General features: G+C 40.3%; 1 protein-coding gene across 1 annotated transcript in view; it reads left to right on the plus strand.

Moving 5' to 3' along the window:
- The window catches only part of CFI (complement factor I), a 34,789-nt gene extending 16,686 nt beyond the window's left edge, over nucleotides 1-18,103 (plus strand). Inside the window, 8 exon segments of the mRNA XM_007463228.1 lie at nucleotides 3,057-3,080; nucleotides 3,243-3,263; nucleotides 6,417-6,452; nucleotides 8,279-8,382; nucleotides 8,554-8,657; nucleotides 11,490-11,767; nucleotides 16,380-16,484; nucleotides 17,886-18,103. Coding sequence (XP_007463290.1) covers nucleotides 3,057-3,080; nucleotides 3,243-3,263; nucleotides 6,417-6,452; nucleotides 8,279-8,382; nucleotides 8,554-8,657; nucleotides 11,490-11,767; nucleotides 16,380-16,484; nucleotides 17,886-18,103 — 890 coding nt within the window.
- Nucleotides 18,104-20,164: the final 2,061 nt, after the last annotated feature.

Here is a 20,164-nt window from a genome sequence, read left to right on the forward strand (position 1 = left end):
CAGAATGATATAATTCTTTCCCTTTACTTACCAAGTTTCAAAGCAGTGAGTAGGTGCTCTTTGCTTTTTGGTGCTCACTGGAAAACCTCCAAAGGTGGAAAATATTTACTAGGTACCTACTGTGTCCCACACAGACTGACTTCCTGCTCCCATTGATGCTTTCTGGAGGAAAAATCTCCATAAGTTAATACAGTCATTCATCTACTCAATGGATATTTATTAAGTTCTTACTATGTGTGCCAGGTCCTGTTCCAGATGCTGGGGTTACAATAGTGAATAATATTTCAAAATCCCTGCCCCCTCATGGATCTTATATTCTAGTGGAGGAAGAGAAACAATAGAGAAATAAGTAAAAATATCTAGTAAAATAATAAGTACTAAGAAAAAAAAATAAAGCAAGCAAGGAAGATATCAAATGCCCCGGGGAGGGGGGTAACAGTAAGTTCTGAAATTTTAGGTAAGGCGGCTTGGGAAGGCTCACTCACTATTAACTTTTAGGCAAAGCGCCGAAGGAAAAGATGGAGCCAGCCATGCAGACGTCTGCGGAAGAGTATTCTAGGCAGAGGCAACAACCAGTGCAGTATTCCTAAGACAGGACCATTCCAGTATGTTTGAGAGCCAATCAGCAAGGAGGCTAGTGCGGCGGGTGTTCCAGGTGGCGTCAGTGGGTTAGAAGACAAGCAGTGGGAGAGGTTGGAGCGGTGCTTGGGTGGAAGATCAGGGCAGATCCAGTGAGGCCTGTTAGTGAGTGAAATTGGGTCTCTAAGCAGAGGAACGGCATGATCTGACTTACATTTTAAATCACGATTACCCTGGCTGCTGGGTGGAGAATAGGCTGTATGAGGGCAAGGGGCGAAGCAGGGCAACCAGTGAGGAAGCTACTGCGATAATCCAGGGAAGAGATGATAGTGACTAGGATAAGTTGGTAGGAAAGGAAATGATGAGAAGCAGTCAGATTCTGGATATGTTTTGAAACTAGAGCCAGAAAGATTTGCTGATAGATTGGATGGGGGTGTGAGAACAAATGAGCAGTCAAGGGCGGCTCCAGGGGCTTTGGCCTGAGAACGGAAAGGATGGAGCTGCTTTCTTCAAAGATGCGAAGGCTGCAGGAGGAGTGTGGGTCCTTGAATCCACTTCACTTATGGAACGAATCCAGTGGTGCGCTGGTCAATGTTTAACAGTTGGCTTTGAAGAGGGACAGGGACTCCCTGATTTGTAGCTTTTGCTAATTTCTGGGCTGTAAATGACTCCCACCGTGGGTGATTTCAAGCCACTGACATGACGTCACAGAACACAAACTGGGAAGTGACACAACAGCCTCCTGGGTAGTGGTAAAGTCCGTGTCAGGACACCACTGAATTACTGTTAATGGTTTATTATAGGTTTTTGTACTCGTCTTACCTTTCCTTCTCAACAGCAAACACCTTTAAAACAGGATCAAATTATTTTTACGTTCCAAATGTCCCAGGTAAAGTGCCTTCCATATAAGCATTAAATAAATGTTGAAGATATGTATGGATAAGTTAATTGATATTAATTATGTATAATTGCTTGGTATGCCAAGTACTTGACTTTAATGAAATTTTGTTTAATTTTCCATTGATATCAGTTCTTAAAAGACACACTTTTTAGGATTTCAAATCACGTTAATTTTTTTGAAGGGTATAAAGCAGTTGAGCAAAATACTTTAATGTTGGTTAAATGTAGTGAAATCCTTAGTGAAGAGAGGAGAGAAAGAAATTTCGAAAATTTTTTCAGGGAGGAAGACAGTGCCCTGACTTTTGCCAGTGCAGCTTGATAGCTTCCCTCACCCTCAGTTTTACTGAGATATAATTGACATACAACACCGTAGAAGTTTAAGGTGTACGGCATGAGCTTGACTCATATATTGCAAAATTATTACCAAAATAAGTTTAGTTGATATCCATCACCTCATATAGTTACAATTCTTTTTCCTTGTGATGAGAACTTTCAGGATTTACTCAAAGCAACTTTCAAGTACACCATACAGCAGTGTTAACTATCGTCACCGTGCTGGTGACGTCACTAGCCCCAGTGCTTATTTACCTTATAACTGCAAGTTTGTACCTTTTGACCACCTTCACCCAGTTCCCCACCTTCACCCAATCCCCTAGCCCCCCAGTCCCTGCCTCTGGTAGCCACAAATCTGACCTCTTTTTCTATGAGTTTGGATTTTTTAGATGCCATATATGAGTGGAACCATACAGTATACAGCTTCTCTCTCTGAAGCTCTACAGTTTGATTTCACTGCTGCAGTATAATAATATTTGGGGTTTCCTCTCTACCTCCTCCTCTGCTTCCCATCTCCCTCCCTATCCTCCTCCTCAGAATTTGTTAGTTTATCAGAAAAAAAAAAAAAAGAATCCCACTGCAAGGGAATAGCTACAACATAAAGCTTACTTTTAGTATTAATTTCTTGAATCCATATCAAAAATGCATGTTGTCAACTGTCATCGTTACTTCAGTTTATCCATCTTTAGAGTGAGCTCTGCTTTGTATTTCAATAATGATTCTAATATTTCCCTCTCTGAGAAAAGGCAAGTGAGAGAAGAGATGTGAAATAAATATATTAATATGTTCATTGATCTCTCCTTTCAGGGAACAGATCAGAATCCCTAAACCAAGGGAGGTTTGGAGTATACCTTAATTTCATTTATCCTTTATAAACCCACTTTTTATTAATATAAGTTAAAAAGAGTACATAAATTTTGTTTAACTATATAATAAGTCGGCTCTTGGGTATGTATTCCAATGTATCTAAAATACGAATCCTTTTTTAAAACCGAAGTTAAAATGATTTCCTTGCTGTGGTGAAACTGGTGTGTGTTTAAATGTAAGATGAAATATTTGTTAAGCAGTATTAAAAATCAAAGTATTTGGTTGTGCCCACAAAAAATGGCATACTGTGGTTCCCTTTTATCTTTTTGTAAATATTCAAGTTGTAATACTATTACTGAAGTATTAATGATTAGTGTATATTTAATTCAAGTGAAAATGATCTCTTTGCTACAGTGAGTTTCTTGTTTTGTTTTTAGGAACTGGACATCCTGAAATTAAAGGTAAATCTATTTTTACAATAGATTTAAATAAATAAATTTTGTAAATTTATATTACAAAATTGAGAAGAATAAGGTGTTCTAGCTTGAAATGGTATGCATTTTTTTTCCAAATAAAAATTATCCTTTGCTGTGGTAATTTTTTTGTTTTTGTTCTTTTTTCAGGCGCTTTACATATGGCTCAAGGTAAAAAATTTATTAAATTCTCGGGATATTGCAGAATTGAAGCAAAATACAAGCAAGCACTGCTGTTATCTTATATTTTAAGGTAACTATTAACTGAGGATGACATAACCAGTTTTAACATTTGTTTAGGCACAGTGGCCTTTTCCCCGCAGTGTGGTAAACTTTCATTCCCACACTCCCCGTTCACAGCCTGCTAGCCAAAAACCACCCAAGGCACATTCCCTGCACATTTCACCTCTGCCAAACACCCTTCTCTTCCTTTGCTTTTTCCCCAAAACCAAGGCAGCTCCTGAAGAAATTGTCACCAGAGGAAAGATAACATTTTTTTATGACAGGTATTTCCTTATTTACTTTTGTAACAGATATCCCGAAATCTTCCAGCTCTTTAGGGTCATCCCTTTCTTCATTATTCATATAAAATGACTACTAAAAGTTTATGGTCCTCCTATGGTTCCTGAGTGACTTTTATATGCTCAAGATCAGCCCTGTTCTAAATGGCAATTTCAACTATTTCTTTGTATTCCCTCCCTCTTGTCATTTTGCCCTCCAAGGCTGCTGTCCTTTTTATTTTGTTTTGTTTTTGTTTGTTTCCTCTTCTTTATTCCCTTTCGCCTTCCCTCCTTCTTGTCCTTCCTTCCTTCCTAGTTTCAGACCTCAGGGGCAAAGAGATGACTTAATGATATTCCTTAGCTCATTGCACATGATTATCTCTGTCCAGGCAAGCCCCCTCTCTTGCTTTATTTATTCTCCTTTATTCCTGTACCTTACTCCCATTCCCCATAAGCAACCATTTTAATGTGATTTAATGCGTATGTCTTTTTGTTTGTATACATTCTTTTTTTTTTTTTTTTTTTTTTTTTGCGGTACGCGGGCCTCCCACTGTTGTGGCCTCTCCCGCTGCAGAGCACAGGCTCCGGACGCGCAGGCTCAGCGGCCATGGCTCACGGGCCCAGCCGCTCCGCGGCACGCGGGATCCTCCCGGACCGGGGCACGAACCCGCGTCCCCTGCAGCGGCAGGCGGACTCTCAACCACTGCGCCACCAGGGAAGCCCTTGTATACGTTCTTATCCAGTGTGTACTGTTACCTTGTGAGCATACATCTGTAATTCACATAGTATTGTGTTCTAGATCTTATATTTCCTTTTTATCGTTTCACAAAGCATTACGTTTTTAAGATCTGTCCATGTTGCGATGTTTCCATCTAATCTGTTGCTTCTAACTGCCACATGATAAAACACTGTGGTGTTCATCTTTCACAAGTGACTCTCTACCTCCTCAGTAATGGACTCTCAGCCCGCACTCACAGTGCAGTGAATATCCTCTCCTTAAGGATGTGTGGGAGGATTTCTTTGAGACATCTAGCTGGGCCAAGAATTGTTGGGTCTTGGGGTATGCCTCTACTTAATCTGACAAACTAGTGCCTGCTCGTTCTCTGGCAGAGTGGTCCTCATCTCCACCGACAACACCCAAGGGCTTGCCTCAAACCCACTAACATTTAGTACTATGCAGCTTTCTAATTTTGCTAGTCTCATACTCTCAAGTGATATACCATTGTTTATTAATTTGAATTTTTGTCGTAACCAATGATTTTGGGTTTCTCTTCATATGCATACTAGCCTTTTGAGTTTCCTCTTCCTTTTCTTTCTTCTGTCCTTTTTCCAGTTCACATCTTTTGCCTCATTTCATATTGGGGCTGCAGTCTTCTTTCTTGTTGCATTCTAGATATTAATCCATTTTCAGTTTTACACATGCAAATACCTTCTTCCATTCTGTCACCCATCTATTAACTTTAGCCAAGATTAAAGATTAAATTTAATCTTTAAATGTTTAAATCTTTATTTAATCAAAGTCATTGATTGTTTTCCTTACGGTCTGTGCTCTTGGAGTTTTATGCTGCTCTTCTAATATCCAGTATATCTCAGCTACACTGGACTTTCCCCATCTTCCTTTGTTGAGCATTTAATATGAAGTCTTCTCTTTGGTTCATGTTGTTGCTTTTGTGAAAGCTCTGAACAGAAAATAACCTAGATGTGTAGCATAACAGATACATGTATGTCTCTCCCAAAAAGAAGTTGGGAAATCCAGTGATAAAACACAGGATTGCTGCAGCAAAGTAACACTGCCCCTCTGGGCTGCACCCTCATCCAAGACAGAACAACACGTTGTGGGAATTCACCTTTGGATCCTCAGGTCAAAGAACTGATGATCCTGTCCATGACTGAAATGTTCTAGGACAGTAGAGTGAAGACGGAATCATCCCATATAACTTCAAGCAAAGGTCTAAGAGAAAAAAAGGAAGAAGAGAGAATGTGTTTCTGTTTTTCTTTTTGTTTAACTTTTGACTTCTGCATCCCAGATGGCTAATAATAACTATGCCTAACACTGAAACCAATTAAACATTGCATAACCCCTGTTAAGAGGTGCCTTATTATACATACAAAATGAGAAGACCCTTTTTAATGTCAGCTCAGGACTATTTCAGTCAGTGTCTATAACTGCTCCCTACGTTATATAAAGACCTTGCAGGGCTTCCCTCGTGGCGCAGTCGTTGAGAATCTGCCTGTTAATGCAGGGGACACGTGTTCGAGCCCTGGTCTGGGAAGATCCTACATGCTGCGGGGCAGCTGGGCGGAGCAGCTACTGAGCCTGCGCGTCTGGAGCCTGTGCTCCGCAAAAAGAGAGGCCGCGATAGTGAGAGACCTGCACACCACAATGAAGAGTGGCCCCCGCTCGCCGCAACTAGAGAAAGCCCTCGCACAGAAACGAAGACCCAACACAGCCAAAAATAAATAAATAAATTAATTAATTAAAAAAAAAAAAAGACCTTGCAAATGCAGAGTTGAAAGAGATGCTTTTCTTCTCTGAACTGGGCATTTCGCCTGCTCTAAATGCAGAACTCTGCAGTACCATGAGTCTAACCATTCACTTGTGCCAACAGACACCTGTAGTTTGTGCCTGAAAATTTTCTTACATCGGTCATCTTGAGCCTTCACAATTACCTAGCTATAGAAAGGAAATAAGATTTTGTAGTGTCCTTTTTAAAGGTAGGACAAGGTTTAGACAGATAATTATTAACAAAGTTTAAATGATTTTAATGATTTAATTCTTACTATAAACACAATATTAAACATTGGAACTTTTGTTTGATTATAGAAGAAACAGAAATGTTGACTGCTGATATGGATACAGGTAAGTTAGCATTATTCTTTTTTACTGGTCCTTCACTGGTTAAATTTGCATTTTAATGTCATTTGCGTGTGTGTGAGTATGTATGCATATATGCAATATAATTGATTCAAGCAACAATTACCTTTGATATCAACTTAAATAGAAAAAAATAACATTACTACTTTCCTTATCATTTTTAAGAAAAACGAGTATAAATGCTTCTTGAGAACTGCTTTTAAAATGGGTTAATTCATATGGCTAGTTTTGAAATGAAAACAACACTCTAGTCCTACAAAAGATTTTTCTATTTGTTATGAGATTTGTTAGGTCAGTTTTATCAAAAACAACTAGATTTCAAGTGTGACCCAGGACATACATTTTGAAATAGAAAAATAATAGATGTTAATTGAATGAACCTGCTCTTTTGCAATATTTTAAACCATGATAACAGGAGGTCTGTGAAGATCTGTATCTTGGCCAGTTCTGCACTGAGGGCCAAATTTAATTAAAGTATTAAGTTTCTGGGAAGACAGTAGTTGATAAGAGCTTTTGAGTCAGACTGACTTGTATTAAATCCTGACTCCGTTATCTGTTAGTTGTGTGACCTTAGGTGAGTAACAAGCTCAAATGCAAATTAGGAATGAACTGTCTCCCTATTTTAGGAGGTTTAAAAACTGAAGTTCATGTAAGACTCCCTTCCAATTGCTATCAACAATTTTTTAAAAATCAAGCAATGAGTGAAAGATTTAGATCTCAAAGCTACAGATATCAGTTAGAGGGATTTCTAACCAAGGCCCTTTATTTTCTATTCAAGGTAACATTAATTTTCAGATACTACCCAAGCTGGTTTCATAGTCCTCAAATGAAGGGGTCCCTCTTCTTTCAAAGGTCCAAAGCAGAAATTTAAAATTTATCATCACACTCTTCCCCCAACACAGTTCTTAGGATAGATGGGACTCCCCCCAAATTCTTTTGTCCACATTTGTTCACAACTTCTCTGCCTTGAGGACTTACCTCCTTCTTATATGTTCAAAGTAATTGAGAGTGATATTAATTTTCCTTTCTCATTTGGGATTGCAGAAATTTTTGTGACATGATAAAATAGAGCAAGAGAATAAGAAGAGCATCTTATACTTTTACTTTCTTCCTTTGTCATGAATTCTCTTGCAAATTCATGTCTTAAGCCTTGCTCTACCATGTCTCCCAGTGACAAACGTGCCTTGTCTGAGTGCTCACAGAGGAAGGAAATATCATTACATGTCAAGGGCTAAAAACACAACCCCCCTCCCAGCCCACTGATCCTGGATTGTCCAAGGGTTCCTGGCACATTACCTCTCAGGGTTAATATGATGATTAAGTGATATAAACTATATACAAAGTACTTAGCCTGGGGCCTGACAGAAAGTCCTCAACATTAACATCATTAATGTTAATATTATTGAAAACAGTCCCATATAAACAGCCTCTAGAAAGTAAAAACTATGAAAGTAAGAAGCTGGAGTTCTGCCTGTGACCCCCATCCTGAACTGTCATGGTAGTAATGCCCGGGCATGGGGCTTCTCTTATCTTCCAGAGGCTGGTAAATGTTTAACCCCTCAGGCAGCCTCTTTCTGCCACTAGTCCACCTTGGGCAGAACTTCAGAGAATCAAGCCAATTTTAATATTAAGCCAGAATTTTTAAACAAGGTGAATAGCACAGTTTAGCATCCAAAATTAGTTACTAATGAATCTGGCCTGTTTCATATTAGTTGTGACTCTGCTGTTTTTATGGCATAGATAATCAAGAAGTTTGCCCAGAAGGTAATGGTTTCAAAATCATAATGATACAATCTCTTCCTTTCTTAAAGAAAGAAAATGGATAAAATCGTTTTTCCCTAAACTGTCCTGTGGAGTTAAAAAGAGCACGCATATTCGAAGGAGACGAGTCATAGGAGGAAAGCCAGCAAAAGTGGTAAACCCGCACAAAAAGTTATAATGTCACTTCCCAGGAGCAGCTCAAGTTTGAAAAAATAGAGGTGGGGGTGGAATGTGGTAATTACAAGAGACTGAGAGTCTTGCCATGGAAATATCTTCGAGCCACCTGTCTGGGAGGATGGCAGTGACCACACAAATGTCTTTACAGGGAGACTTCCCATGGCAGGTGGCAATTAAGGAAGGTGAGAAAATCAACTGTGGAGGAATTTATATCGGTGGCTGTTGGATTCTGACTGCTGCACATTGTGTCAGGTAAAAAAAGCATCTCCAGTAGATGTTGGATTTCCTGAAACAATGAAGTTAGGTAATAGAGATTGTGGCAGGTGATAAATAAAAACATATATAAGAAAAATAACTGACAAGTTCCACTCTATTATCTGCTAAACGCCCTCTGATATTCATGATCGGGATCCCAGAGGCCAATTCCCCAGAATCCACTGTGTTCCCCTCACACCGAACTGTTGATCCCAGCTGGCAAGGGCAGATCAAACCTTTAGGTACCAAGTTATTTCACTTGGCTCATTTGCATGGATCAAGGTCAGCCTGGAGAACAGGTTCAGAATTCTGCCCTCAGTTATGACCTTTAGAATGAATGAAACACCATTTATTGAGCACCTCTTACAGAGCAGATACTGTGTCCAGCACTTTCATATATGTTATTTTGTTTTAATATTCTTAACGGTCCTAAGAGGTAAATGTTATTCCTCCCACTTTCTAGCTAAGCAGACTGAGACTAGAAGTTACGTAACTTGGCTAAAGCAACACTACAAGTCACTTGCAGAGCCAGGGTAAAATCAAGTTCAACGTATCTGACAGTAACTTAGATGAAGGCCTGCTTAGAAAATCTGCAGGTGACCCAAAGTTGAGAGAGATAGGAAATCTGTTGAATGACACCCATAAAAATCCTCATGGATTGGAGCAATGCACCAACTCTACTTTCTTCCTTCTGAATGACCCTTTTCTCTTGGCTTCTGTTACACAACACACTCTCCTGGTTTTCTACCTACCTCTCTGGTCACACCTTCTCTGCCTTCTTTGCAGCTTCCTCCTCCAGTGACTGAGCATTACTGCTTACGTGAAATACCTGAGTTCCTCAAGGTGTATCCTGGCTTCCTCTTCTCTTCTTACTTCTTCTTCCTAAAATTATCTGTCCTTTAAAATACCACCGTATGCTGACACAACGATATTTCCAGCCTAGACCTCTTCCCCAACCCTGACCCTACAGTACACTGACTATCTTGGCTGTATCAGAAGTAAATCAAATTCAAAAGGTCTAAGACCGAGCTCATGATATGCCCCTTCCCCCAGATATGGCCCTGACCCAGTGTTCCCTATCTCAGCAAATGACAGCACCATTCATCTAGCTACACGGGGCAGAAATCTAAAAGTCTTCGCACTTCACTCCCTCAAGCCTACCGTAGCTCAGCCAGTATATCACCAACTCCAGATGGCTTCTTTAACTTCCAATTATTTAATTCTCAAAACTTCTTTCCACTATTACCCTGCTCCCACCTCTCTCCTGGATTATACCAACCGATTCTGAATTGGCTTACCCACAGTCACTGCCCAGCACTGCCCCCATCTATCCATTGCCTACTGTGCAGCAAGAGTAGTAGTTCCATACCTGGTTTTGACCACTTCCTACTTAAAATTCGACGGCTTTGCATTCCTCTTGGGATAAAAAACTAAACAAAATGTTTAACACAGCTCATTAGGCCCCAAGTGATGTGACCCCTGTTTACCTTTGCTGATCTCGTCTTGTCCCACAGCGCCATTTCTTGCCCCTATTCCACCTGCTCTGGGCTTCTTTCCATTATTCAAGTGTACCTTGCTCCCTGCTGCAAAGAGACCTTCACATGTGGTTTCCCATGCCTGAAAGCATCTTTCCTACCTTGTTTCCCTAGTTAGTGCTACTCGTTATTCAGATCTCAGCTCAATCCTCACTTCCTCAGAGAACCTTCCCCCACTCCCTAAAGTCTAAGCCCTCCTGATACGTTCTCAGAACCCATGTGCTGTGAGTTCCTCTCACTTTTTACAGTAGAATACATATCTTCACTGGTGTGATTATCCACTTAATGCTGCATCCTTTCCTAGACCCTGAGTTCCATGAAAGCAGGAACTATTTCCGATTTGCTCATTTCTGCATCCCAGTGGCTAACGCAGTGCCTGGTAATAGTAGGTACACACTAAATATTCGTTAAGTAAATTGAATGGATCAACAGTTAAACGTTAAACAATATTCAGGACCTCTGATCCTGAAAAATAACCAAAAGTAATATGAAACACAGCATTCTTGGAACTCTAAGTTTAAATAAAAGCATCCTGAACACTCATTAGTTCCTAGGACATCACTGTTTAACTGTAAGGTGATTCCCTGAGAAAGTGATGGTAGACACCCAATTTGCTGGAAACCACGAGGTGAAAACTGATATGAAAATAGAGTGAGGCATAGGGACAGGCAATATTTAGCCCATTCACCATTTCAACCAAATTCTAAAACAGCTGCTATGTTCCAGGTATGATACTCAACACAGGCATCTATCTATAGATGATAAGACCCTATCTTTGACTTCAGGTAGCACAAACAGGAAGAAAGGCTTGTGAGCAAATAAATATAATGCAGAGTTAGGATGAAGTCAGTTTTAAAGGTCAGAATGATGACTGCTGTGGTCTTCACCCTGGGAACCTCTGGGGTTCTGTGCTCTGACTCCCTATTTCCTCAAGCACATTTCTTGCTAGACGCTCTCTGGTCTCTGCTTAAACACCTTCAGTGCCGGTGCTCTTACTTCAGAGGCAGCCAACTCCTTCTACTTCTGGCATATCTGGAAGTTAGTAGGATCTTTATGTCCCTAACATAATAGAGCAGTTAGGTGAACTATTCCTCTCTTCATTTACCCACGGACTTTAATTCTGTCCTAAGAAAATTTAATTGCACTGCTTCATGACAGCAAAGATTAAAAAGAAAATCTGGGACAATGAAAAACTGCCTTAAAAAGGGAGAATTTAAAGACGAAGCATCAGAGGTCCAACTTGTAGTTGTTTTTTTTCTCAATATATTTATTTCCCTTTTCCTTTCTGTTACAGAATCAGCAGAATTCATCGTTACCAAATATGGACATCATTTACTAACTTGTTAAGACCTGACTCTCAGATAGCTGTTCAGTTGGTAAATCAAATTATTATCCACGATAAGTACAATGGAGCCACCTACCAAAATGACATAGCTTTGATTGAAATGAAAAAACACCCAAGCCGAAAAGAATGTGTGTTGCCTCATTCCGTCCCTGCCTGTGTCCCCTGGTCTCCCTATCTATTTCAACCTAATGATAAATGCATCGTTTCTGGCTGGGGTCGAGAAAAAGGTATGTTTTACAGTTTGTTAATCAGAATCCAGGGGCTGAAAAATGAATAGGAATAGAAATGCATAGGAGCTAATCTCCTAGTGTTCAGAGAGAAACATTGCATCAAATCCAGAAAAGTGAATGTCCAGCCAAGGCCAGCTCATGGGCATAGGACCTGTGTGGTTGCCCATGGGCTCTGGGCACCGAAGTGCCTTGTGCTTGGTGTACTGGTCTATTGTCACCATCAAGAAATTCTTAATAAATTTTGCAGGGGCCCCACCTCACATTTTCAATTTTCACTTGGTTCTTCAAGTTATGTAATTGATCCTGACCTAGAGTTTCAAAGGATACCTATACTCTGTGATATAGAACGTACATTGAGGGGTAACCATTCACCAAGAAAAAAATAGAGTGACGGGGGACATATAGCATGGGCTTTCTGGATTTGTTGGAATGATATGGATGAAAGATAAAAAGGTTTTCAAAGGGATAATCATAGTATATGCTGAGTCAGTGATCCCAAAACCCTTCAGATCTCTCCGCTGCCCTCCCCTATTCTCCATGCCTCACACCTCCACATCCCACAAAGAGAAAGAGAACATGAAGAATTCATTCTTTGAGCTTCTAAGAAGACTTGAGGTGAAAATTCATATGAATAAGAGATGTAGACCCTTAGGGACAAATTATTAGCAAGACATGCTAAGTTGGAGATAGATTAGAATTAATTTAGGCCATGCTCTTCCCTTCGTCTTGAAGTCAGCCTAGAAATTTAGCTTCCTTTCGACCTCTTAAACTCTTTGTAAATAACTTCACTGCATTAGTCTAATAGACTCCTATTCCAACACATTCTTCATAATTGCCATATTGAAAAGTATAAAATATGCATGTAAATGAACCTGGATTTGTGGTATGTTTGAATACCCAAGATTTACAAAATACTAAAATTTTATTAGTAATTAATTCATCCAGAAAGTATTATGTCCTTCTATTCGTTCTTTTTTTTTTAATTAAATTTTTTATTGGAGTATAGTTGATTTACAACATTGTGTGAATTTCTGCCCTACAGCAAAGTGAATCAGTTATACATATACATATATCCACTCTTTTTTTAGATTCTATTCCTATATAGGCCATTACAGAGTATTGAATAGAATTCTCTGTGTTAGATATTAGGTTCTCGTTAGTTATCTATTTTATATATAATAGACTTTATATGTCTACTATGTCATATGTCAATCCCAATCTCCCAATTTACCCCCTCCCTCCCCTTTCCCCTTGGTAACCATAAGTTTGTTTTCTACATCTGTGACTCAATTTCTGTTTTGTAAATAGGTTCATTTGTACCATTTTTTTAGATTCCACATATAAGCAATATCATGTGATATTTGTCTTTGTCTGACTTACTTCACTCAGTATGACAACATCTAGGTCCATCCATGTTGCTACAAATGACATTATTTCATTCTTTTTACGGCTGAGTAATATTCCATTGTATATATGTACCACATCTTCTTTATCCATTCCTCTGTCTATGGACATTTAGGTTGCTTCCATGTCCTGGCTATTGTAAATAATGCTGCAATGAACACTGGAGTGCTTGTAAAAATTCGAATTATGGTTTTCTTCGGATATGCCTAGGAGTGGGATAGCTGGATCATATGGTAGCTCTATTTTTCGTTTTTTTTAAGGAACCTCCCTACTGTTCTCCATAGTGGCTGTGCCAATTTTTATTCTCACCAATAGTGCAAGAGGGCTCCCTTTTCTCCACACCCTCTCCAGCATTTGTTGTTTGTAGATTCTTTGATGATGGCCATGCTAACCGGTGTGAGGTTTACCTCATTGTAGTTTCAATTTGCATTTCTCTAATAATTAGTGATATTGAGCATCTTCTCATGTGCCTCTTGGCTGTTTGTTTCTTTAATATCAACATTTTAATATTTTATGTTATTTTATTTTGGCTGCACCTTGCGGCTTGTGGGATCTTAGTTCCCCAACCAGGTATTGAACCCTGGCCTTTGGCAGTGACAGCGCAGAGTCCTAACCACTGGACAACCAGGGAATTCCATGTTCTGTTTTTTAAAAACTTTTATTATGTACATTCACATGTACTCACAAAAGTAGAGATAAAAGTAAAATAAACCTACCTTTCCTCACGCAGCTTTCACAGTTATCAACATTCCACCGTTCTTGTTTTAGCTCCCTGAATTGATCACAATCACAATAGGATAATTAGGAAAGTTTATTCAAAAAGGAGTTAATAACAAAGATGTAGGTGCGAGGTTGGGGAACCACAAGGGCTATGCAGGAACCCAGGACTAAAAGTACCAGAACTGAGACCTTTCCTGGATCTGAAGGTATAAGGTGAAGGAGAAGTTACCAGAAGGAGAAAGAGTCTTAGGTAAAGCAGGCTACCTTGAGAGAAGTAATGACTTTGGGTTGAAGGTTATAGCCAGCCCCAATCTCACTATCCTCTCTCCTTCCCTCCTTCCCTTCTGCTGGAGTCCTCTGCTGGAAAGCAGCTGGAAACCTGAGGTGAAGGCATTCCTATCGAGACAATCCCTCCAGCTCAGGTTCTCAGGGCAGAGGGCAGGGCATTGAAGGGCGGAGAAAGGATCTGAAAGACAAATCAGGAGCTTTTCAACATATTCCCCCACATGCACTTACTTTTTCCTGGAGCATATCAAATCAAATCCCAGCTGTCATGTAATTTTACCCATGAATACTCCAGTATACATCTTTACCAGGTAAGGACTTAAAAAACAAAAACAAAACCACAACACCCTTCATACTCAACAAAATAAAAATGATTCCGTAATATCGTCTAATAACCAGCTGTGTTGAATGTGCCTTAATTGTTCACAAAAAATTTTTACAATCAGATTATTTCCATTGAGATCCAAACAGTGTCCACACATTGCATTCAGTGGCTATTTTTCTTAAATCGCTTTTAATCTAGAACAGTTACCTCTTCCTTTCATTTAAAACGTATTTATTTTAAATGAAACTGGGTCATTCTTATTTTAGAATTTCCACACCTTGAGTTTGGATGATTGTATCCTTGATGTGGCATTTAACATGTGCTTCTATTCCATGTATTTTCTATAAACTAGTAGAGATATTCTTATGCACTGATTTATTTATTAATCAAATGTGATCCAACACATTTATTGAGCCCTTTCTGTGAGTGCAAGATAGTAAGGCTAAAGTTCTAAGATCTCACTGATGAAAAATATGGACCCAGCCAACAAACAAGAGGTGCTGAGGCTACAAAGTGGGATGGCAAAGGCCAGCTGTCAAGGGACTTACAGTACAGAGGCACCATCAGACATGAATGCCACCACCAGACAGCAGAACGTGACAGAGGCTTCAAGAAGCATAGAGAACAAGAGTTCAGGGGAGGAAGCAATCTCCCGATTCTTAAAAATCTCTCACATGTTACAAGAGCTCCCAGTTTTTGAAGGCTTATCCTGAGTTAGGGGAAATAATAAATTACTAATTTTTGAAAAGCTGTTATCCTGAATAAGGTAGTCATATTAAGACTAACTTGAAGTAGGACTTGAAGGAGAAAAAAACTCTTTCCTGATTTGCTACATACATTGGTGGATTTGTTTCTTCCTGTGCCTCCCAGAAGAGAAGAATATTAGTCCTACAGTTAACTACTACGTGCTCAATACACTGCTAGGGTCTGTGGTGGTGTCCTCTCAGGATAAGCAAGAGGTCTCTGTCCCCAGGTAGTTTAGAGATAAGTTGAGGAGCCACATCATTTGGCATAAAATATTTAGTGTGTAATAGAATTACTGAGTTCCTGCATTAATTACATAAATATTTATTAAGTAACTGATTTGTGCTAGCATGAGGCTGGGTGCTGGTGCAGCAGTGAATGAATCAGGCCTAGCCCCTGCCCTCTTAGAGCACATAAAAATTGCTGCAAGCTGGGAGAAAGGAAGAGGGGAGACAGGGCAAAAATTCACTCCTTGTACCTGAGACATCTCACCCTGTGTTCTTAGGTTGTTCTCATCTTCCCTGGACTGTCAATCAGCAACAGCACCTGGTCCTTGTCTTTCCTTGGACCAAGTTCAAGTCCCAAATCTGTGACTTAAAAGGAAAGGAAATCCTAAATCCTCTTTCAATCACTTTCAGATCGTTTATGAGATAGAGTTCCTCACAGGAGCAAAAACACATAGATACTGGTAACTTCATATGTATTTCCTTCATCTTAAATTCCTATATTAAAAAGTTGTTTGCACTCTAACAAGCACTTTCAAGGACATAAGGGACTATAAGAAGACAGGAGCTATTTACGTAAGCTGATAACAGATTCCTAGCCATCCCCCAGCCCTGCCACTGGACTCAGTGATCAGAGTGGAATAGTCTATCCTATTCATCTCACAGTACCCAGGCCAGACGTTCAATAATGCCCCTTGACTATTTTTAGAAAGACAATTCTAGAAACTGGGGATACCATCAGTTGTATGACTAAGTTTGCTAATCAATTATCCTCAAAAGTTTACATATGTATTAAAGAAAATATATATTCTTATATGTTCCTAATGGTTTACTAAATTATGAAAGCAAATACTTGAGTTCTCATTTGTAACTTTAAAATGTTTACTTGTTTTCTCTCTTTGTTTAGATAACCAAAAAGTCTATTCACTTAAGTGGGGTGAAGTTCACCTAATAGCAAACTGCTCTAAGTTCTACCCAGGTCGCTACTTTGAAAAAGAAATGGAGTGTGCAGGTAAGCACTGAGTGGCTTCTCAGAAACGTCTCTATACTCACTAACCAAACATGTTTTTCCTCCCCACTGAGTCACCCCCTTTATCTGGGCCTCCAACTCTTTCCTTTGGCCTCTGGCTGTTGCATCATCAAACTTTTTCTGTCCCTTTCCCTCAGCTCAAGTTCCACAACCTGATACCAAGAGGAAAAATCTTCCTTAAGCCATTATGCAGCAGTCTAGCAAGGTGATTAAGAGCACAGCCTCTGGAATCGGACTGCCTGGGTTTACATTCCGGTTTTTACCAATTACTACATGTGTGACCTTGAGCAGGTTTCCTCACCTGCAACCTTGGTGATCTTAATAGATGAGCAAAGTGAGATGCAGAGCAGCTATATAAGTTGCCCAAGTCTTACAGACAACAAGTGGTATATTTGGGATCAAAACCCAGATTTCTAAGTAAAAATCCAAATGATCTCATTTCAAATGGGTCCAGTTGGAAGTAAATTCTCCCTCCTTGGAAATCCCTTTATGCTTCCCACAATACCTTCCACTCTCTCCTTTAAGATCACAGGGATGCTACTGCTACTACCTAACACAACTACAGCAGTCCCTACTTTTGTTGGTGACCCAAAGGCAGGGTACCAGCCAGGGTAGTGCATTTAGGACACTTTATTGAAACCATTTATAAATAGTGGGTTATAGAAAAAGGCAGAGTTATTGACCTCCTATAACTTCTTGGATACAGTGATTTAAAATCTTAGAAAGTCATAAGAGTGAGAAGAAAGTAAACAGGCCATTTCCTGTGCCCTCCCATCTTAAAATGGAGTTCAGGATTACAGAGGACAAAAGGAGAGAATAGCACAAAATCTACCAAGGGGAAATAGCACAGTTAAGAGGACAAGCTCCGAGGTCTGGCTGCCTGGGTTCAAGTCCAGGCTCTGCCACTTATTAGCTGTATGACCTTAGACAAGTTAGTTAACTTCTCTGTGTCTTGTCTCATCTTAAGATAGGGATAATAATGATACTTCTCTCATAGGGTTGTGGTGAGGATTAAAACAATGAATGACTAATACATATTAAGCACTCAACGATCACTAGGTCCTTCTATTATTTTCCCACTCAGCCTTTGAAGCTACTTTCAGATTGCTATCTCATCATAGTATATGCTTCCACAAAGTAGAGGAAGGAGGGGGAGCCCTTGCTAAACTTGGAGAATGAGTAGAAGACACAGCATTTCCCAACCTGCATCTCTACAAGTCCGTGGGCCCGCTCTGTAAGGGAGCGCACGTGTTATTGCCTGTTAGGCAAGTGTAAGAAAGTCAGTGTCAGTACAGGCATTGGTGGAAGAGGCAGGAAGTCAGCATGGCAGCCTTGACAAATGGAAGTAAATGTGTGATTTTCTTTTTCCTTGGTCTTTCTCAGGTACAGATGATGGTTCTATTGATGCCTGTAAAGGGGACTCTGGAGGCCCCTTAGTCTGTAAGGACGCCAACAATGTGACTTATGTTTGGGGTGTTGTGAGTTGGGGTGAGAACTGCGGAAATTCAGAGTTCCCAGGCGTTTACACAAAAGTGGCCAATTATTTTGACTGGATTAGTCTTCATGTAGGAAGGTCTCGTATTTCTCAGCACAATGTATAAAAGACTGTGCTCTCTTCTTTCTACTCTTTTTCTCTCAGGAGTTACATTTTAATTGAAGTGATACCGCATAAGTAGTACTTCTTCAAGGAAAAAAAATAAAGGCAGTTTTATTAGACATTTTTTAAAGGTCTCTACAAAGTTTATGCCATTTTGGAATTCTGTACAATTCTCAAATAAAAATTCTAGTCAAGCATACATATTTTATTTATTAGAAAATGTGATTGGGCTTCCCTGGTGGCGCAGTGGTTGAGAGTCCGCCTGCCGATGCAGGGGACACGGGTTCGTACCCGGGTCGGGGAAGATCCCACATGCCGCGGAGCGGCTGGGCCCGTGAGCCATGGCCGCTGAGCCTGCGCGTCCGGAGCCTGTGCTCCGCAACAGGAGAGGCCACAAACAGTGAGAGGCCTGCGTACCGCAAAAAAAACCCCAAAAAACCCCCAAAACAAAACACAGCCTAGGGACTTCCCTGGTGGCACAGTGGTTAAGAATCCACCTGCCAATGTAGGGGACACGGGTTTGAGCCCTGGCCCAGGAGGATCCCACATGCCGTGGAACAACTAAGCCCGTGTGCCACAACTACTGAGCCTGCGCTCTAAAGCCCGTGAGTCACAACTACTGAAGCCCGCGCGCCTAGAGCCCATGCTCCGCGACAAGAGAAGCCACTGCAATGAGAAGCCCGCACACCTCAACGAAGAGTAGCCCCCACTCACCACAGTTAGAGAAAGCCCACGTGCAGCAACTAAGACCCAACACAGCCAAAAATAAATAAATAAATAAATAAATTTTAAAAACACAGCCTAGTTGCAGCCACCCAGAAGTTCCCATTCCAAGGCATTTATTTAATCATTCAGACAAGAATCAGCACAAAACAGCATATTTTATATTTTCATAATTTGTTTTGATAATTTTGACCATAATTTCTTTCCCTAGCTCCTCTTTCTATTTTTTCTTCCTGCACCACAATTGTGTTTTTTCCCCAGTACTCCATGGACACGTCTCTTGTGAAGTTCACCAATAACCTACGTGTTATTAAATCCAGTGATCAACACCCTGTCCTCACCTTCTTGCACACCCGCTGAAGTGATGGTTCTTTCTTAGACACACTGGAATGCAGCACTCTCCTGCTGCACTTGCCTGTTCCTTCTTAGTCTCCTTTGCTGCTGCCTAGTTACCTGACCTCCTACGACTTAGACCCTGTTCGCTCCTCTTTACATGCTCACTTTTTAGAGAATCTTATCCAGTCCCATGGCTTAAAAGCCATTTCTATGCTGACGACTTCCAAGTTTATTTCCAGCTCTTATCTCACTTCTGAACTATAAATTCAGTGCAAGCTTCTCAAACATGGTATGTCTGAAATTAATTTTCCAAATTTTCCCTGAAATCTGTTTCTTCTGGAATCCTCCCCATTTTAGCTGGTAAGAACTCTCTATCTGCCAACCGTTTAAGCCAAAACCTCGATGTTATCCTTGTGTCTTCTTTCCCTTTACACCACATTCAATCCATCAGTAAATCCTGTTGGATCTACCATGACGTTACATCTAGAACGTGACCACTTTTCACACCTCCACTTCTTCCTTGGGCCAAGCCATAATATCTTACCTAGTTTATAATGTCCTAACTGGCTTCCTGACTTCCGCTCTTGTCCATCCACAGTCAAAGTATATATAGACAAACTAGCCATTTGCTAGCAGGCAAGACCTGGAAGCTGTGGGTTTGCAACAAATAGTGTCTGTCTTGATAATAATAGGTTTTGCTGAGTAGATGAAAGTGCCCTGTAAAGAAGCCTCAAATGCTATTTGGAAGAAAAGATGAAAGTGGGTCATCTAGGAGTTATGTGATACGGTCAGTCAGGGCTGGCTTCACCAGCAAGCATCCTGTGCCAATGCACAAGGCCCTGAACCTAGAAGGGTTCCAGACTTGCTTTCATATCTCCCGTTATCACCTTGAAATTCTTAATAATTTTTGAACAAGAGGCCTTGCATTTTTACTTTGTGCTGAGCCCTGCAAATCACGCAGCTGGTTCTGTGGTCAGTTCCATACCCTGGTATCTGACAGCAGGAT

The sequence above is a fragment of the Lipotes vexillifer genome, unplaced genomic scaffold (genome assembly GCF_000442215.2).
Source record: "Lipotes vexillifer unplaced genomic scaffold, Lipotes_vexillifer_v1.1 scaffold769, whole genome shotgun sequence".
NCBI classification, from domain to species: Eukaryota; Metazoa; Chordata; class Mammalia; order Artiodactyla; family Lipotidae; genus Lipotes; species Lipotes vexillifer.